The sequence below is a fragment of the Delphinus delphis genome, chromosome 19 (assembly GCF_949987515.2).
Source record: "Delphinus delphis chromosome 19, mDelDel1.2, whole genome shotgun sequence".
Classification (NCBI taxonomy): domain Eukaryota; kingdom Metazoa; phylum Chordata; class Mammalia; order Artiodactyla; family Delphinidae; genus Delphinus; species Delphinus delphis.
This window is the reverse complement of record NC_082701.1, coordinates 21,083,382-21,102,061: the sequence shown is the minus strand read 5'-3', so window position 1 is coordinate 21,102,061 and position 18,680 is coordinate 21,083,382. Positions and strand designations below refer to the sequence as shown.

Genomic DNA, 18,680 nt, shown 5'->3' with positions numbered 1-18,680 from the left:
GGTGGGAAAATGCACCTGCCAGGGTCTCTGTAAGTCTCCCAGTCGCTGTCAGCAGTGCTCCCCACATTGGGTCCTTCGCATCATTGATGTTCTCTGGTTGGCACCTGGGGCGTTGCCGTACACGTACCCTTCGTTCCTGCTGCGCGAGCTCTGCTATCAGAACGATGCCTCGTGGGTTTCTGCCTCTCCTAGCTGCGTTCCCTCTCCTGTCGAGCTCTCGCTCTGCACCTTGCTGATTGCTACACATCTTCCAGGCATCCTGCCTCACAGTGATTCAACTCCCTGGCGTCTGAACCACTCACTGGATAATCAGATTCTCGTAGGAGGTTGTCGCTGTGAAAGCCTCATCCTCCCAACTAGATTGTAACTTCTTAAAGAGCATGAGGCACTTCTGTCCCCCCGGGGCCTTGCCCAGTACCTGGCACACGAGCTGGTTAACGTCTTGTTTGTTAGGAAAGGTACGCCATGTGTTCATCACCAACTGCTGATTTTCATACCCCGATAGCCCTAACTTCCATCAAAGGCATGTTTTAGACTGGCCTTGCTTTGGTTTCTGATCCCACCCCAGCCTCGGTGTGATTTGGTATTGCCCACTTCCTTTAAGCTTTTGTGAAACCCAGGTAGTGACACTTTTTTTTTTTTTTTGGCTGCATTGGGTCTTCATTGCGGCACGAGCTTTCTCTAGTTGTGGCGAGCAGGGGCTACTTTTCGTTGTGGTGCGCGGGCTTCTCGTTGCAGAGCACGGGTTCTAGGTGCGCGGGCTTCAGTAGCTGTGGCACACGGGCTCAATAGTTGTGGCTCGCGGGCTCTACAGCGCAGGCTCAGTAGTTGCGGCGCACGGGCTTAGTTGCTCTGCGGCATGTGGGACCTTCCTGGACCAGGGCTCGAACCCGTGTCCTCTGCATTGGCAGGCGGATTCTAAACCACTGCACCACCAGGGAAGTACCTAGTGAAACTTTTTAAAGTTTGCTTTGTGAAACAGCACTTTTTTTCCCCAAGCTCCCCCCTTGATCTTTGTGGAAGATGTTATTATTCCAGCATCCAAACTTTCCATTATTTTTTTTTAAAGGATTCAATCTTTTCCCCATTTTACAGGCCAATTCGAAAATCTGATAGGAGATCTTTTTTTTAATTAATTAATTAATTTATTTTTGACTGTGTTGGGTCTTCGTTTCTGTGCGAGGGCTTTCTCTAGTTGTGGCAAGCGGGGGCCACTCTTCATCGCGGTGCGCGGGCCTCTCACTATCGCGGCCTCTCTTGTTGCGGAGCACAGGCTCCAGACGCGCAGGCTCAGTAGTTGTGGCTCACGGGCCTAGTTGCTCCGCGGCATGTGGGATCTTCCCAGACCAGGACTCGAACCCGTGTCCCCTCCGTTGGCAGGCAGATTCTCAACCAGTGCACCACCAGGGAAGCCCCTAATAGGAGATCTTTAATTCCCTTCCAGGAAGGATGGGGACTAACAGTGAGCACCCCTCTGTGCCCCTTCCAGGCTCGTGAGGACAGGCTTAGGTGGGACTTGAACACTGGCCTACGTGATACCAAGTTCAGGTCACGTTCTGTAGGCTGTGCAGCCTTCTCCCAGCCTCAGTCTGTGGCTCTGTTATCTGGTTGGTTGGTTGGTTTTTGTCCCCACATGGCTGTCCTTCTGGCCCATGACCACTTTACCTGACCTCTAAAATGACTTTCTTTTTGAGTGTGTGATAATTAGTTGTAATTACTGTTATTCCCAATGACAAATCTTAAAGTCAGCACCCAGCCCAAAGTGCCCCATACCCTTTCCTGGTTGGTAATGGATTGGAGAGTCTATCATCCTGTTACACAGAGTTGGGGTCATTTGTCATGATTTCCTGGTTCTCAACCACCTTGAGTCTATAGACCATTCTTCTGTCTGCTCACAGTCTGGAAGTTTCTTATAATTCATCGCCACTGGCTTAGCTTTCTTTTCCTGGAGAAGTTCAGTGTTATTTTTATGCTTGGAGAGTTCACTGTGTTCTCTACCTTCCAGTTTTGTTTTTTAATTAGAAAACTACAGAGAAGTACAAAGAATAACATAAGAAATACCCATGTACTTTCCACCCAATTTTAATAAATGTCAACCTTTTGTTATCATGTCAAGTTTTTTCATGCAAGATAAAACATGACAGATAAGTTAAAAGCCCATCTTCCTTCCCCAGGCCTCCTCCCTCCTTCCCTAAAGGCAGCCACTCTGATGAATTCAGTGGGTATCCTTCCAGTTTATGTTTTTATAGTTTTACTACAAAATATAGTATTGTCTTGAGTTTTTAAATCTTTGTTAATGATGTATCACATGAAAGTAAGTTCCTTTTACTCAGTATGGGTTTTGAGATCTAATCATGTTTAAACCCGTGCCCAGCACTGTTCTAGGGACTAAGAAAAGAACTGAATGAAACAAACTGCTTTCGTCGTGGGTTTTCTATTGTGGAAGGATGGAGAGGCACATGTGGTATGAATGTGCCACAATTTATTTGTTCATTAATTTATTGGTGGCCACTGGTTTACTGTTACAAACAACACTGCAGAGGACATTTCTGTATGTCCCCTTGTACATATGTCCTGTGTGCTAGTTTGCGAACTTTTCTTAAAGGGCCAGATGGTACGTTTTTTAGGCTTGTGAGCCATGTGCTCTTTCACACCTACTCACTTCTGCCCTTCTTGAAAGGGGCCTTACATAAACAATATGTAAACAAATTATTTATGAACACTGGCTTTTCATGATTTTTACCTGTGCTAAAATATTCTTTTGGGACTTCCCTGGCAATCTAGTGGTTAAGACTGTGCTTCCACTGCAGGGGGCGAGGTCCCTGGTCAGGGAACTAAGATCTCGCATGCTGCGCAATGCAGCCAAAGAAAAAAAAATCTTTTGATTTTTTTCCAACCACTTAAAACATGTAAAACCGATTCTTAACTCAGGGTGTACGTATCTTGGCCCACAGGCCAAGTCTGCAACAAAGGCATTACGCCGGAGCCTTCATAAGGACACACTCCAAGCCCAGTTCCAGATGAAAACAGGAAGTGTGAGTGGAAGCCACTCACCCACTCTGGCCATTGAGAAATAACTGGGAAAGCCTTTAGGAAGCTGGAAGGATGAATAACAGCTAGTGGGGGGTCTCTGGAGCCAGGACCTTTGCCAGATCATTTCAGTCTGGCTCAGCCCGCATGTGTCAGGACTGGTAACCGGGCTTTCTCTCTGCCTGGTCTTTATTCTCTCATGGGTGGGGCTGAGATCTGGATTGAGCCATCATCCAAGAAGTACATACAGCTCTCTGAACAGGAAGATAGTGTAATAGGAATGACGGGGGCTTGGGAAGGCTGATCACAGATCCTGCCTCGCTCTGCCCCCGACTTGTTCTGTGATCTTGGGCCTTTCGGTTCTCTGAGGCTGTCCCTTGTCTCTAATGGGAATAGTCCACACTTGGTTGATAGGATGAAAGACAAAAGTGTAATGGAAGGTGCCTGGCATATAAGAGGTGTCCGGTAACTGCCAGCCAACATTCGGATTTTCCCTCTATGGAATGGAGGCCAGAACACCTCCCTGGTCAGGCAGTTCACTTCCTCTGGAAGTAGCCCACTCCATCCTCCAGCACCTCTGGCAGTTAGAAAGCTCTTTCCTTGAGCTGAAAGCTGGCTAGCTGGGCTTCCACTCCCTGCCCGCTTCTAGCCCTTGAGACCACACAACAACCTCTCCTCTTGACCAGACAAAATGGTGTGTTTTCTTCAAATCATCATCGCAAGTCCTTTCACCATTCTGGCCACCCTCGTTAGAAGTAGCATTTTCTGAGCCAAACCTCTGACACACTTGGACTGTAAGTGAAAATTAAAGTTTGGGTCTAGAGCTGGCCTGGTTATGGTTGAGGAAGGCCAAACATTGGTCAAGAGATTCAATGGTGGGCACTTCCCTGGTGGTCCAGTGGTTAAGAATCCGCCTTCCAATGCAGGGGACGGGGGTTTGATCCCTGGTCAGGGAACTAAGATCCTACATGCTGTGGGGCAACTCAGCCCTGTCCCTCTAGAGCCTGCACACCACACTGAAATACCCTGCATGCCACAAGGAAGATCTCGCGTGCCACAACTAAGACCCGACGCAGCCAAATAAATAAATAAATTTTATATAAATAATTAATGAATGAATGAAAGAGATTCAATGGTTAAGAGTTTAAGACTCTGGCACAGTGCAGACCTTGGCTCTGCTAGTTTTGGGCAAGTCAACCTCTCCAAGGTCAGATTCATCTTCTGTAAAAGGGGAAATGGTTCTGATACATTCCTCATAGGCTTATTGAAAGCAATGCATTTGCCAATGTACAGGGCATGCTCTGCACAACATCTGGGGCGGGCTGGGTCCTCCGGAGGTTCTTAGTGGGAAGGAGAGGAGGCATGTTTGTGAGAACCTCTGCCATCCCGCCACAGTTCTGTTAAACCCACCCCTCTCCTCCCATGGAGGTGGGCGCAGAACTGGGCTTAATAGGGGCATGGTGGCCAGTTGCCTGGCCTAAGGTGGAGCTGGGGGCCAGGGCTGCCCGGCAGGACCAGGGACCAGAGGCAGGTCGTGAATTGATTAGCAGGTGAAGGCCCTGCCAGCTGTGGCCACCAGGGGGCACCCCCGCCCCAGAGATGGCCTGGCCCAGTCAGACACACCCACTCCTCATCCGAAGAGACTCTGTTCTGGCCCGTCCTGGGGTAGAACAACGTTCTGTTGGGACAGAACATGACAGTCTTGCGTGCAGTTGGTCAGACTTCCCCAGGCAGGCCCCATGGCCTGTGGAAAACTCTCAGGCCCAAGGCAGAGGTCTGGATTATAACTCTGACTCTGCTACCCATGACCTTGGGCAAGCCTCTTCCCTCACTGGCCCAGTTCACAGGGTTGGAACAGACTCCAAAGTCCCTTCCAGCGCTGAGTACGTGGTTCTCGGGTTTGAAGCCGGGTGGTTTCTTTTTGCTCACCCTAGCGCTTCTCCACTCAGGGCAGCACACACATGCCCGCTGGCAGTGAACCTGGCCAGGGAAGCCACCTGTCCCAGACCCTCAACTCCAAAGCACTGCGACACTAGGGGGGAGGGGTAGTGCGGGCGGGTTGGGGGGGGGGTGCGGGGAGGAGGAAGGGCAAGGTCAGGTGAACCTGAACCGAGAGCCTCAATGGGTCTTGCTTCATTCGGGACAGACATCCGGTTTCCTCTGGTCTCTGCCAGGATTCCGGGGGCTTAAAGGAATGAGTCATGGGGGGGATTGGGGAGTTCCCAGCTAATCAGTTCGGGACAGGAACCAGGGTGATGCCTCTCAACATGTGCGGTGGGGACAGGAGGCAAGACCCCAGTGTTCCTATCTCAGGCCCCTGGCCCCTCAAGAGGGCACTCAGAAAGGCAGCCTCTGGGAATTGGGGGGGATAGAAATAGGGCAACTGGTTTCTTCCTTCTCAGAATTGGGGGCCTAGGGAGCAGGTGGCTTGAGAATCCCAAGGGAGAGTGGCAAATGGGGCTGACCCAGGAGATGTGCCAGGGGAGGGTGGGAGGGAGGGCCCCAAGGCCTAGGCCTGCCTCTTCCCCGGGGTCGACCTGACTCCAGCCTCCCCGGCTTTTATCATTGGCTCAGCTTTGGTTCAGCGGTTCAGTTCAAACACTCTGGGGCAATTCAGACCTGGGTGGGGCTGAGGGGAGGAAGGGAGTTTGAGGGGGGCAAGACGTCAAAGAAGAATCAGAGATTCCACAATTTCACAAAACTTTCGCAAACACTTTTTTTTGTCCCAACCCCCCTGCATTGTCCTGGACACCAAATTTGCATAAATCTTGGGAAGTTATTACTAAGCCTTAGTCGCAGCACCAGGTAATTTCCTCCCAGGCCTCCATGGGCTTGTGTATAAAGGCCCCTGGACCTGGTCCCTGACAGAACCCAGAACCTACAGACCCATCCAGACCCCCGGCTGAACCTGCTGCCCAGAGCCCCATGAAGCTGATGGGTGAGTGTCCGGGCCCCAGGAGGGGAGAGCTGCGGGGCCCGGAGTGGCAGAGGGCAGGGTCCCTGGGCTCCGAGAGAGGTATGCACGTCTCCTGAGCCCCCGTCTGCTCCCAGCCCTGCAGCTGCTGCTCTGGCACAGCGCACTCTTGACGGTGCAAGAAGCCACACCCCTCGGCCCTGCCAGCTCCCTGCCCCAGAGCTTCCTGCTTAAGTGCTTAGAGCAAGTGAGGAAAATCCAGGCTGATGGTGCTGAGCTGCAGGAGAGGCTGGTGAGTGAGGGCAGCCTGCGGAGGGACAGGGAGGGGACAGAGATACTGCAGCAGCGGGCAGGGAGGAAAGAAGGTGTGCAAGGCAGAGCTGAGGGGAGACAGAGAAGCGGAGGGAAGCAAAGGGAACCATGGGGAAGGGACATGGGATGGGAGAGGAGAGACTCAGGGGAAATGGGAGGAAATTAGGAGAGGCAGAGCCCCAGCGGCTGGTGGGGAACTGGGGGAAGAACCTCTTGGAGACAGTGCTGGGAGGGGCTGGCTGGGGGCTTGGACGGAGGAACAGGGCTGAGAAGCCTGGCGGGACGTGGAGGGAGGGAAGATGTGGATGTGGAGAGATGGGGGCACTTGGGAAGGAGGAGCCGCCCGGCTCTGCCAGTCCCCCTCACTCAGCATCCTTCCCATCCCCAGTGCACCACCCACAAGCTGTGCCACCCTGAGGAGCTGGTGCTGCTTGGGCACTCTCTGGGCATCCCCCAGGCTTCCCTGAGTAGCTGCTCCAGCCAGACCCTGCAGCTGGTGAGTGTCCGGAGGGGAGAAGGGAGATGAGGGGACAGGCGGGAAAGGATGACCTGGAAGGCTCCCCAGTCCTCCAGGCTCCATGCTGGGCCCCTGAGGGGAGCAGCCCAGGCAGCGTCCCCTGACTTTCCTATCCCATCTCCCAGACAGCCTGCCTGAGCCAACTGCACGGCGGCCTCTTCCTCTACCAGGGCCTCCTGCAGGCCCTGGCGGGGATCTCCCCAGAGTTGGCCCCCACCTTGGACATACTGCAGCTGGACGTCACCGACTTTGCCACCAACATCTGGCTGCAGGTGAGTCTCTTCCGGAGCAGCAAGCGTTAGGGCCCCGGACCGAGCTGGTCCTCAAAGGTGGTGCTGCCAGCCTGGGGACCCCGGAGTTCTCTAGGGCTGGGGCAGAAACATTCTCGGTGGGCTGGATGTAGGGAGCTACCACCTCATCCCAGGACCCTACCCCATCCCCCCTAGTTGAGGGCATGAGGCGGGGTCACTGGACCTTAAAGAGACCTGGGTTCGGTCCTGGCTCCACCATGAACCCTGGATCGTCTACAGCCCATCAGCCCTTCGCCTTTCCTCCCCGTGCTAACTACCCACTCAGCACGGCCTGATTGCTGACCTCACCTTCCCCCACAGATGGAAGACCTGGGGGTGGCCCCTGCTGTGCAGCCCACCCAGGGCCCCATGCCGACCTTCACCTCAGCTTTCCAGCGCCGGGCAGGAGGGGTCCTGGTTGCTTCCAAGCTGCAGAGCTTCCTGGAGCTCGCGTACCGTGTCCTGCGCTACCTGGCCGAGCCCTGAGCAAAGCCCTCCCCATCCAGTGTATTTATCTCTATTTAATATTTATGCTTATTTAAACCTAATATTTAAAGACGGGGAAGACAGAAAGGAGCCCCGGACTCCTGGATCCTTCCCTCCACCTCCAAGTTTCATTCTCCCGCCTGTAGCAGGGAGAAAAACTCCCGTCTTCCCGTCCCCTGGACTGGGAGGGAGTTGGTAAATACCAAGTATTACTTCCCGTGACTCCTCCCTGCCTGGCTCCGTGGTGGGCTCTGGGGAGAGCCACAGCGAATCCCTACCCTGAGGGTGCCTACCTCGGGACCCTTGGAATCATCGGGAAGTCTCCCACGTGGGAGATGAGACAGCCCTGTTTAATATTTAAACAGCAGTGTTCCCCAACTGGGTCCTTGCACCCCTGGCTCTGCCTGACTTGGCTGCTTCCCTCGAGTCCCCTTTGCCTCGGGCACGGAGCCCATCAGAGGCAGCCGAAGCCGGGACGCTTGACCCTGGGGTCCCGCGAATTTGCTGGGGAATCGTTTTAAGATTTTTTTCGGGCACGTTTTGACTCCTTGTGTGGGGAGCCCAGGCAACCATCAGCGACGCCTCGTTTTTCTGGATGCGCTATAGACACCATCAGTCTAGTGGCGCCTGCCCCACCCCGCCGGGGTCAGGGTCGGGATTCTGACTCCTTTTCAGGCTGGGCAGTCGTGTCTCTGCCTTGCTGGGTGGGGCTGGGAATGTGGGAGGGAGAAGATGAGGGGGCTCGTGTGACGGGGTGTGAGAGGGACGCTCGACTGTTCACCTTCCCCCTCGGCGCCCACTTTCTCATTGTAGCCAAACTTCACGATAATAAAGTGTTTGTCTCCAGTAAATGTCCTTCCTCCTTCTTGAGTCCAGCTGGTGCCTGGCCAGGGGTCGCGGGCAGGGAGTTGAATGGAGGGCGAGGCCCAAAGGAGGGGAAGAGGAGGTGCACCCACTGGGTGCAGACACTGGGCCGGGTGCTAGGACACGGCAGTGAATGAGGCAGGCGTGGTCCCTGGCCCCGTGGAGCCACCGCCTAGCAGGGAGGACAGAAGGTAGATGGGTCACCCGTACTGGGGGAGGAGAGAGTAGGGTTGGGAGAGGGGGACTGGGGGGCTCAACAGTCCAGACACAGATGGACACGGGCCCGAAGCGAGGGAGGATTTAACATGTGCACAGGGCTTCAGTTTACCACCTTCCATAAACCTTCACCCATCCATGCTCACAGCCACCCACAAACACAGAATTATGAAGGGCCTTTTACAGATTAGGAAGCTGAGGTCAAGGTGACAGCTTGGGTTGGACCCCACATTCCAGGCTCTGCACTTCTGTCCCTCGTCAAGCACTGCCTCTGATCTGGCGGGGAGCCCGCAGCCTTCCTACCTGTCTCGGGGCTAATGGGCTGAAGAGGCCTGAGCTCACACCTGGGGAGACCGGAGGCGCCGCTTCACAGCTCAGATTCAAGACAAAGCTCTCTGTGCTCTCAGCTGAAGACGCACGTATGCTTCCAGGCTGCCACCACCAGACCAAGGACGTCCAGACGGCCAACCAGTCCCCAGGTCCCCTCCCAAGACTTCCCCATCCTCAGCTCCTGAGTCACTTCCCACTTCCCTTCCCCATCTGGTTCCTTAGAAGCAGGGTCGGGCTGAGTGGGGCTAGAACCCCCAGCTGCACGGCTCAGGGTCCCCCCTCTCTAGTTGGTCCTGAAGAACCGGGGCTTGGAGACGACCAGGCAAAGAAGGGTTAAACAGAGTTCCTGCCTCCATCCCCCCTCATGCCTCAGCCCCTCACCCCTCATACCCCCCAAGTCCTTACTGGAGAGGAAAGATCCAACTCCAGGCCAGTCAGACTCTGGGTGGGGCTTGGCCGGGCTGGGGAACATCAGAACAGGACACCCTACCCCAGCACCAGCGGGGCCTTTAGCCAAAACCTCTCCCTTTTCGGAGTAAGTCTGACTTTGCGAGGTGGGGGGAAGTGGCAGGCGGGAATGAGGAAGGCAAGCTGCTCCCGCTGCCCTGCCCCACCCCTACTGAGCACACAAACAGGGACCCTGTGCCCAGCCCTCCTCTGCGCCCTCCTGCTTCCTCCAGCTGGGCCTGCACGGGTCCAAGGCGGAGCCAGCCGTTCCCCACCCCCATCGGACACAGGCACCAACAGTACCAACAGGCACAGAGGGATCCACGAGGTCTTTACTTACAAGCCAGCCGAGGTGAACACACCCATGTAAAAAGAGATAATATATATATATATATATATATACACACACACACATATATACACACATACCCTGCACCTGTAAAGTTCCCCGGAGCTAAATCCACTCTTGGAAGCGGGAGGCACGCACAGGGGTCGGGCGGGAGGGCTGCAGTCAGACCGCCCGGAGTCAAGGAACCAGGCTGCTCACACGCATCAGGTGCTGGCAGTGGGAAAGGAAATTATGAAAGAAACTGGGAGCCGTCTTAGAGGTCAGAAGTCAGGAGCAGGGGAAAGATCTGGAGACCGACGGAGGGCAGTTACATCATGTGGATATGAGCAATGATGTCTCATCTTTCCACACGTCCTTTTCTGAGGCGCCCGGGGCTGGGACCCTGCCTGCCAGCCCCTGTGGTCACTCCAAGCCCCTCAGAGGGCGGCAATGGCTTTGGCGGCCACCTGGCGGCCCAGGGGCAGGCTGAGGTCCGTGATGGCCAGAACCACCTTGGGGCTGGACATGGCTGACACCTTCACCAGTTCCGATACCTGTCAGACAGACAGACAGACAGCTGCTCAGCAAGGTGATGGTGGGTGTGACGTCCAGGAGGAAGAAGCCCTCCCTCCTGGCCGCTGGACCCCAAGCTCTCCTGCGACGTGCTGACCCGCTCTGAGCTGGAGGGTGGGCCAGTGGCCCGGGGGCGCGGCACTCACGGTGGTAAAGGGCATGAACTGCAGGATGCTGCCTCGGCCGCCCTGTTCCAGGCAGTCCACGCAGCCCTCCATGAACCACTGCGCAAACTGCGTGTGGGGGCCGGCGGTCCGAGAGCCCAGGATGGAGGAGATGAGCAGGAACAGGTTGGCTGTGAGGAAAGGGTGGCGGGGGGAAGGAGAACTCCATGAGAAGGGTTTGGGAAGAGGTCAGATTCTGGGAGAAGAAAGAAGTGCTAAGGGTGGCCCCCCAAATGGGGACGTCAAAAAGAGAAAGTACAAAGGAAAGCTGGGGGCGAGCCAGAGAGGGACGCGACGGGGGCCTGGGGGAGACAGGAGAGCTGGCAATCAGGGGGGACGGAGGGCAAAGGGGAGGAGGGTGGGGAGCGGGGCTGGGAGGCCTCACCCAGGACTCGGTTCAGCGGGTCTCTCATGTTAACCGTGTGAAGCTGGGAGGCTGACAGGTTGCTGCTCATGGACCGGTCCGCTGTGGGGCAAGCGAGGGGCACTGAGCCAATGGCCTCCTGAGTTCCGAACCGCCGCCCACGGGAGCCCTCGCCTGTCGGGGGTGGAGGGCCCGGCCGGAGAAGATGATTGGGTCCAGTCACACGGTCCCCAAATACAGGCTTCCCCACAAGCAGGTGAGAGAGAACTACCATCTGGTCACCGCCAGGTGCCAATCTGTGGGCTGCGTACGGCTGAAACCGCTAATCCTCACGTCTCCGTTTTACAGACGAGGAAGCTGAGGCTGAGATTTGCTAAGTAACTAGCCAAAGGCCATGGCAGCTTTCCTCTGTTCAAGTGCACAATTGGTCCCCTAGTCCCTAAAAGACCTCAGAGAAACTTCTAGGCTCAGGAGAAATCTCTGGAAACAGGAAAAATTAAACGCCACGGAAGAGCCCTTAGCAAGGAGAGGCGATGACATCTAGGGAAGCAGGTGGAGTTGGGGTGCTCTCCAGGCAGGAAGAGTGGGGAGCAGTCCCAAGTACCAGCCCAGGCCTGCTCCAGGTCTCAGGGCCTGCTTCAGGGGAAGGAAGGTCAGAGCTGTGAGTCAGTGGCACAGACTGTGCCCAAGGCAGTGAACTCACTGCCGTGAGGCGTGGGGAAGGGTCAACTATGCACCCCGGGCTGGGATGGGATCTGGGCAGAAGAGCTTCAGCCCTTAGGGAGTGATCCACAGCAAGCTTTGGTGGCTCGAGGAGAGGAAGCAGAGCATCCGTAGGGGACAGAACGGGGCAGACTCCTACCACAGCCTCTCCGACCAGCCAGCGAGCTGCAGAGCAGCTCTCAGGAGGAGTGAGTTCCCGGGAAAGGAAACAGCCCGCCCGGCCCGTCCACACACTCACTGGGACTCGAAAGGATATTTGCATCTTCCTCATTGGAGCTCAGCAGTCGCATCAGCTTCGAGGGCTGCATGTCATCCAAGGGGAAGAGGCTGATGTAATCCTGGGGGGCAGGAGAGCCACTGTTACCCACAGCTGCATCCCCAGATCTTCCAGGACTGGAGCTCAGTTTGGAGTCAAGCCCCCACAGGCCACAGGCAGCATCTCCAGGGGGTCAGCTTCCCTCTCCTCGCCTCTCCCACTACCCTAGGGAGAGACCCTCCCACACAGTCACCCCTGACACAGTGGCCCAGAGGCAGGGACCATGCCTGGCTGCCTGTGCCCGGGAAGGCGCCTCTTACCAGAAGAGGCTCAGTGAGCATCTGCTGAACAAGCACAAGGGCAATGAACGGGGGAAGGGGCCCCTACCCTACCTCGATGTCTTCGCGCTGTCTCTTCTTTTGGCGGGAGGACGCCTGCCCCTTGTGGGAAGAGTAGGAACTCAGGGCACACCAGACGGCCAGCCTGGCAAAGGGGTCCAGGAAAAGGGGGTAAAATCAAAGAGGCCCCGACGCGGTTTCTGTGCCCATGCTGATCAGGCCCCACCCGACAGGGCTTCCCCACAGCCCAGCTTCCTGGGTGGCCCAGGCAGGGTGCCCCACTCCAGGCTGGGGGGACTTAAGGCTCTCCACAAAATCCTACTTGGCGAGAGCGGTGCCAGGGGGGTCCATGAGGCTGTGCCACTTGGAGGAGTCGGTGAGCAGACCAGGCAGGATGTGGCCCAGCAGGACCAGGGTCACTTGCTGCATGTCCAGACAGAAGATGGAGTAGAGCAGCTCCACCGCCCGCAGCGTGTGCTCCTTCCGCGTCTCCTTCAACAGCTCCTGGAAGGACGGGGCAGAGGAGGACCGAGGAGCTGAGGGCCCTCAACGTGGGCAGTGACGTCCTGCAACTCCCTTCAGACCCCAGGAGCTCCCGAGGCGAGGACCGGCCTCTGGAGTCCAAGGAATCTTCTCTGCATTCAGTGGGCCTCGCAGAGAAGCCCGGCCGACTGGGCTGGGGGTTGAGAAGCCAGAGGACCAGACCACACTTGGTCCCGTCAGGCGTTTTCCCAGCTGTCTCCGGCGGTCTGAGGACGCCTGTTCCCCCCAGCCCACCCCCACCCCCAACCCCAGTACCTTAATCAGGTTGTTGCAGAACCAGTAGACGCCTCCCATGTGCAGCAGGGTGTCAAAGATGTGGATGGAGCGACTGTCCACCCATCCCTTCTCCAGCACCTTAGCAAATATGTCCGTCAGCACCTCCTTGATGGGTCGCTTGGGGGGCAGCAGGTTCCAGTAGGGCATGGTGTCCATGCCCGTGGATGGGAACTTGATCTGTGTGGCCGTCTGCTGCAGCACGTCCGCACACATATGCTCCAGGATGGAGCTCATGATCACCACCCTGATGGGGGGAGGGAGGCGGGAGGGCCTATGGTTCAGGCAGCAGCAGGTTCAATAGCTGGGGTGGGGGCAGGAACAGGCAGGCCCGACCCTTCCCAGGACTCGGGTTACGGAATTAACCCCATTCTATGCTGAGGGAGGAGACAAGGGGAAGTTGCAAACCCCTAGGAGACCTGACCCCACGAGTCCTGCTCCGGCACCAGCCTATGGGGGGCCGGGGCACTTGCCTCCCCCAGGTCATTCTAGCAATATATTCATTCATACTTTCTCTCACTCTCTCTCTCCAACTTCCTCCATCCCCCAGGCCTGGGCCCTGACAATCCTCTGGCATAAATAAATACAGTCACTTCCCTCTAGGCTGAGTGCTTGCGGGGGTTCCCCACCCAGCCTTGGCCTCCTCCCAAAGTAGCTGTTACTTCCAGGACAAGGGCCCAAGGACTGCCCCACAAGACTTTTCCCGGCCGTTGGTAGCTGGGCAAGTATAAATGTATATCCAGGAATTTTCTCATGAAGAGTCTTCGACAAGGAATGCAGGCCTGGGCCTGAGCGCTAACCGTTCGGGGAACACTGGGTGGCTCTGGGAAAGTCACCATGACTTTCACGGCCACTATTTCCACCTGCATGATCGAGCCACAGATTTCCCAGACAGGAGTCAGGGTGCTTAGAATGGATTACGTCACAGAAAACAGTCCATGACTTTTGCGGGGAGGACGCTGAGGGAGGGGAGGAATAAAGAGGAGACGGGATTTTACAGATCCTCCCAACCTCATTTCAGCTCAGTGTTTCCACTTCTCTTAAAAGACATCCTGATGGCTACCTTGTGGGTCATCGCTCATAACTCATTGCTTGGCGCATGCCCACGTTCACAGCAGCACTATTCACAAAAGCCGAGAAGTGAAAGAAACCCACGTGTCCATCAACCAAGGGATGGATAAGCAAAATGTGGCATATACATACGATCCAGCCTTAAAAAGGAAGGAAATTCTGACACATGCAATGACATGGTTGAACCTTGGGGACATTACACAAAATGAGATATGCCCGCCACAAAAAGACAAACACTACATGACTCCACTTACATGGGGTACCTAAAGAAATCAAATTCAGAGAAACAGAAAGTAGGACGGTGGTTGCCAGGGGCTGGGGGAAGGGGTGTTGTTTAACGGGTCCAGGTTCAGATTTACAAGATGAAAAAGTTCTGGATATCTGTTTCACAACAGTGTGAATATACTTAACACACTACTGAACTGTGCCCTTAAAAATGGTTAAGGTGGTAAACTTTATGTTAGGTATTTTTTACCGTATTTTTTTTAAAAAGCTTATTGGATGGGCAAATGAACAAACACCACTGAACTCAACACAGCTGAAGTCGCTAGGGAGGTCCTCCAAGTCCCTGAAAAGCCCAGGCAGGAAAATGGTACAGAAGATAGCTGGGCCTGGAGGGGCAGGGTAGGGAGGGGGTGGACAGGCCCAAGGCCTATAAGATCTACAGATGGGCTCACAGTTCCTTAAGAGTGACAGAGCTAAGATAACCATTCCGTTCTGGCAAGCCAGCTCCCCAGGACTCGAGCCCTTCAAGGGCAGGAATCATAGCCACGTGGGGTCTGTAGTTCCGGCGCACACACAGCGGGTGCTGGGTAATAACACTCCCGGCACAGAGACACACACTAAGTGTTGCTGAGTCAGTGAGTGAAGACGTGATTGAGAACGTGAGTGAGTGAGGAAGAGACTGAGCAGGTGAGCTGCATGTTTGGGAAGGTAAGAGAAGAGGAAGAGAGTGGTTTCCAGAGGCGCTGGCTCCTCAGGACAGACCTGCAGAGTTCCAGAAGGGAGGGGATGGGCCGCTGACCTCTCGTTGTAGAACTGCAGGGTGTTCTCGCTGTACAGCGGCCCTGCCAGCTGGCGGATCATCTGCAGCGACTTCTCACGCTCGTCCAGCCCCAGCATCCGCACGTGGGCCACAAGCCAGGCCACAGCACACACTGCCAGGCTGCACACCTTCCCCTTGATGTTATCGGTGATTTTCTGGGGGGGGAGGGGGGAAGGGTGATGGGGCCACCCTCTCCCCTTCCCTGGCCACCACCTGCCCCGGCCTCCGTGGGCAGCTCAGCGCGTCAGTGGGATCCAGGGCCGTGTTCCATGCCTCTTTTCACCACAGGCCTGATTTTCCCCAAGTTCCCTGCGGGGGACGGAGCAGCTAACACTATGACCACAAGAAAGATCAAGAGCCACACACAGGCTCCTGGATTAAGGGCCTTTTCGTTCTTACGAAATCTGACAAGCTATCGAAGACTGCCTCTGTGTCTCAGGGAAGAGAGAAGGCCGCTGGAAAGGTGGGGCTACCTGGATGGACTCAAAGGCCAGCACCCCATTCTCCCAGGCATTGAGGATTTCCAAGATGGCCGCCGAAATGTTGAGACAGGCTTCATGCCACTTCATCTGCCTACGAGAGGGTGGGAATGGGAGAAAAATCACCACTGGGGGGCGTGGGATGGGCTGAGGGAGAGGGTCTGGGCCCTACCCGCACTACCACCCTTGGAGTGGGCGCCCAGGCCACTGACACCAGCTTTATCTCCGAGGAATTGTTGAGCAGAGCCACCAGGGACTCCACTTTGGTGGAGTCGGGCCGGAAGCAGGGGTGGTCAGGGTTCAGGATTTTTCCCTCCTCGGGCATGCAGGTCTGCATCCAGGTCTCAAAGAAGAACACCTCTCCTCCCGTGTTTGACTCGGACAGGATCACCTGAGAAAGGAGGGGGTGGGGAGGTGCAGCACCCCGCACCTCTCTTCCTGCCCAGTGGCTTCCCCGCTCCCAGCCTGAAGAACTGGGGACAAATTGGTCTGAGGGGGAAAGACAGGGGCTATGCTGCCACCTAGTGGAACTGAAGGATTCAGGACATGACAAGGGGGCATCTATTGACTTGGGGCGGGGGCATCTGATTTCTGCAGCCAGGAGAACTAACTGGCTTGGGACATTGACGGGGGTGGGGTAGGGGTGTGAGGTGGGGAGACTTATTGGTTGTTACCTTCCCCTTTGTCCCAAGTGCCCCAAGCCTGACTGCTCCCCGTCACTCACCTCTGAGCCATAGGTCTGGGCCACGTGGCACAGCATGAGAAAGGAGATGTCAAAGAGCAAGGCTCGAACTGAGGCCGCCTTGGCTGTGGAGGATGAAAAGGCTGACCCCCAGCCTAGGGCAGGGGCCCAAAGGCCTTGTCTGGGTCGGGAGGGGCTCAAGATCTGCCTCAAGGAAGGTCAGGGACCGAGTGGCTCCTTCAAAGCTCTGAGGCTCAGAATCCTTTTCTTGAGTCTCAGTTGGAACATCATCCCTTCCTTGGAACCAAAGACTCCTGAACCCTCCTTTCCCCCAACACCTGACCAAATCGCAAGGGGGGATGGAGAGAGGCAAAGGGTGGTTTGGGAAGAATGCTTTTCCCAGCATGACCCTCTTTCACGGCTCCCCAAAAGCTTCAGTCAGTCATTCCTAGGGGAGAACACAGCCTCCCCAGGATGAGCAAAAGTGTCCTCTTCCCTCCCCTGTTCTCTCCCTCCACACCCCTCCTTCAGCACCACTGGGCCTGGGGGTGTGTGGAGCTGACTTACTGCTTTCTTCGCTGCGGTGTGTCGTGAATTCATTCAAACTGCAGAAGGAATGGAGACAGGTTGCATCAACCAGGGCAAGGGCTGGGCAGCGGCTGGGGTCAGGGGCTCTGCCCACTCAGAGAGGCGGTCACTAGAGTCTGAATTATGGGTTCAACTTAAAAGGAACACCATTGCTACAGAAACAAGAACTCTTTCTATTTTCAAAAGATTTCCAAGGCCTAGAGAATGGCTCGCTGAATGGAACAACATTCTACACATCAAATTCCAGGTCAATCCAAAAAGTCAGCAGAATTTGAGAGTCCCTTATTAATAAGTGGGTATGAACACCATCCCTCCACACCTGCTATCCAACACCTCGTCACCTTGCCAAACACCTGCACTCCATCCTCAGCTGAAGAGAAAACAGCACTTCATGTCCAGAGAACGGGCCCTTCCCCCAGGTCTCCAGCTGGCATGCTCTGCCTTGGCATCTCTGGGGAGACTCAGACCCCAGTGCCTTGCCCTTATTCTGCCACCTCCTCCTTTGTTTTTTGCTTTCTTTCTTTTTAATATTTATTTATTTATATTTGGCTGTGCCGGGTCTTAGTCGCAGCACACGGGATCTTCACTGCAGCACGTGGGATCTTTCAGTTGCGGCATGTGAACTCTTAGTTGCGGCATGTGGGATCTAGTTCCCTGACAAGGGATCGAACCCGGGCCGCCTGCATTGGGAGCACAGAGTCTTAGCCACTGGGCCACCAGGGAAGTTCCCACCTCCTCCTTCACACGTGCCTCCCAGACCCTGGTCAGGAGCTCAGGCTTCCTTACTTGATGAATTTCCGGGCAAAGGACTTAAGCTTCCCAGTGGCCGCAGCAGCAGCCAGCAGCAAGTCCAGGCTCTTCCCAGACAGCATGTGGCCCAGGACCCCCAGCAGCCCCTCCGGGGACTTGGAGTGGTCTGCATCCATCGTCTGGGGACAAGACAGGAAACCAAGTCCTGAAGAACACTGAAGACCCCCCCAGGTACAGCCTAGCCACAGTTTCTCTCTCTGCATGTCTCCATTAAACGGGATACCAGGACCTGCCATTTAATCGACATCTGACTCCAATCTGGAAAGCCGTTCCTTAAGTTCTTTGCTCTCCGATCCATTCCTCTCGACTAAACTGGGATGGACGATGGCGCTGGAGTCAGGATGGGCGAGGTCTCTGCTGTGCGATTCAGCGCTGTTTCCACACCCACCACAGCGCCTGGCTGACCAGTGAAGCTCAACAAACACTTGTTTCCAGGGGCGCTTCCCTCACCTTCCCCCTTTCTCTACTTCCAAAGTAACCAGAAGAGAGAGAGGTCCGTGGCCTATTTACTTATCTGGAAGAAGAGGGAAACTGGAAAGAGGGAAGGTATGCCCCTGGTGGCAAGGGAACAGCGTACTCACTTTGAGGATGTTGGTGACGGTGGGCTCCGCGCGGAGGATCAGCCCGGGGTTGGGCTGGATGTTGGCATTTTCATCTGATTTCAGCTGAGGTGCGTGCTCCCGGTCTGCTTTGCTGTGGCCACAAGAGAAGGTAAGGGAACAGAGATGAATTCCTGACACGCTCCTTAGTCCAGGCCCAGGAGCAGAGGCACAGAGAAGGCGCGAAGCACATAAGCACCACGGGCTCGGGTGATGCCTATGAAAGTGCGTCCAGTATCGCAACTGCTTCAAATCGTCTCTAGTCATCACATCTGTTTTGAAAGTTCATTTAAGACTGAAGGAAGTCTTACAATTTCTACTTCGATCACAAAGGAGGGCGAGAGTTAAAGCCCTAACAGTGCAAAACCCTGGTCTGCAGAAATCAGTGTCTCCTGTCCCTGGTAACCCTAGGTGTGGTTCCCATCACCCACACTCAAA

At 55.5% G+C, this 18,680-nt stretch overlaps 2 protein-coding genes and 1 non-coding gene across 4 annotated transcripts in view; 1 reads left to right on the top strand and 2 right to left on the bottom strand.

Moving 5' to 3' along the window:
* Positions 1 to 5,943: 5,943 nt before the first annotated feature.
* On the top strand, positions 5,944 to 7,549 carry CSF3 (colony stimulating factor 3). Its single transcript, XM_059996880.1, has 5 exons — positions 5,944 to 5,968; positions 6,082 to 6,236; positions 6,645 to 6,752; positions 6,899 to 7,045; positions 7,385 to 7,549. Exons 1-5 carry the CDS (start codon positions 5,956 to 5,958, stop codon positions 7,547 to 7,549), a joined length of 588 nt encoding a protein of 195 aa, XP_059852863.1. The 5' UTR covers positions 5,944 to 5,955.
* A 2,167-nt stretch (positions 7,550 to 9,716) lies between these two features.
* MED24 (mediator complex subunit 24) overlaps positions 9,717 to 18,680 on the bottom strand; it is a 31,369-nt gene continuing 22,405 nt past the window's right edge. For both annotated transcript variants that reach the window (XM_059997089.1, XM_059997090.1), the window contains 14 exons: positions 18,225 to 18,336; positions 17,620 to 17,762; positions 16,813 to 16,850; positions 16,288 to 16,370; positions 15,776 to 15,954; positions 15,558 to 15,657; positions 15,064 to 15,239; positions 12,951 to 13,215; positions 12,475 to 12,656; positions 12,207 to 12,297; positions 11,797 to 11,896; positions 10,857 to 10,937; positions 10,454 to 10,602; positions 9,717 to 10,288 (listed from right to left, as the gene is read on the bottom strand). In XM_059997089.1, coding sequence (XP_059853072.1) covers positions 10,172 to 10,288; positions 10,454 to 10,602; positions 10,857 to 10,937; positions 11,797 to 11,896; positions 12,207 to 12,297; positions 12,475 to 12,656; positions 12,951 to 13,215; positions 15,064 to 15,239; positions 15,558 to 15,657; positions 15,776 to 15,954; positions 16,288 to 16,370; positions 16,813 to 16,850; positions 17,620 to 17,762; positions 18,225 to 18,336 — 1,816 coding nt within the window. In that variant the 3' untranslated portion in view covers positions 9,717 to 10,171. The remainder of the gene's footprint in view (positions 10,289 to 10,453; positions 10,603 to 10,856; positions 10,938 to 11,796; positions 11,897 to 12,206; positions 12,298 to 12,474; positions 12,657 to 12,950; positions 13,216 to 15,063; positions 15,240 to 15,557; positions 15,658 to 15,775; positions 15,955 to 16,287; positions 16,371 to 16,812; positions 16,851 to 17,619; positions 17,763 to 18,224; positions 18,337 to 18,680) is intronic.
* On the bottom strand, positions 16,449 to 16,552 carry LOC132415656 (small nucleolar RNA SNORD124). The gene has a single exon (XR_009517377.1). It is a non-coding gene; the product is annotated as a small nucleolar RNA SNORD124 (small nucleolar RNA).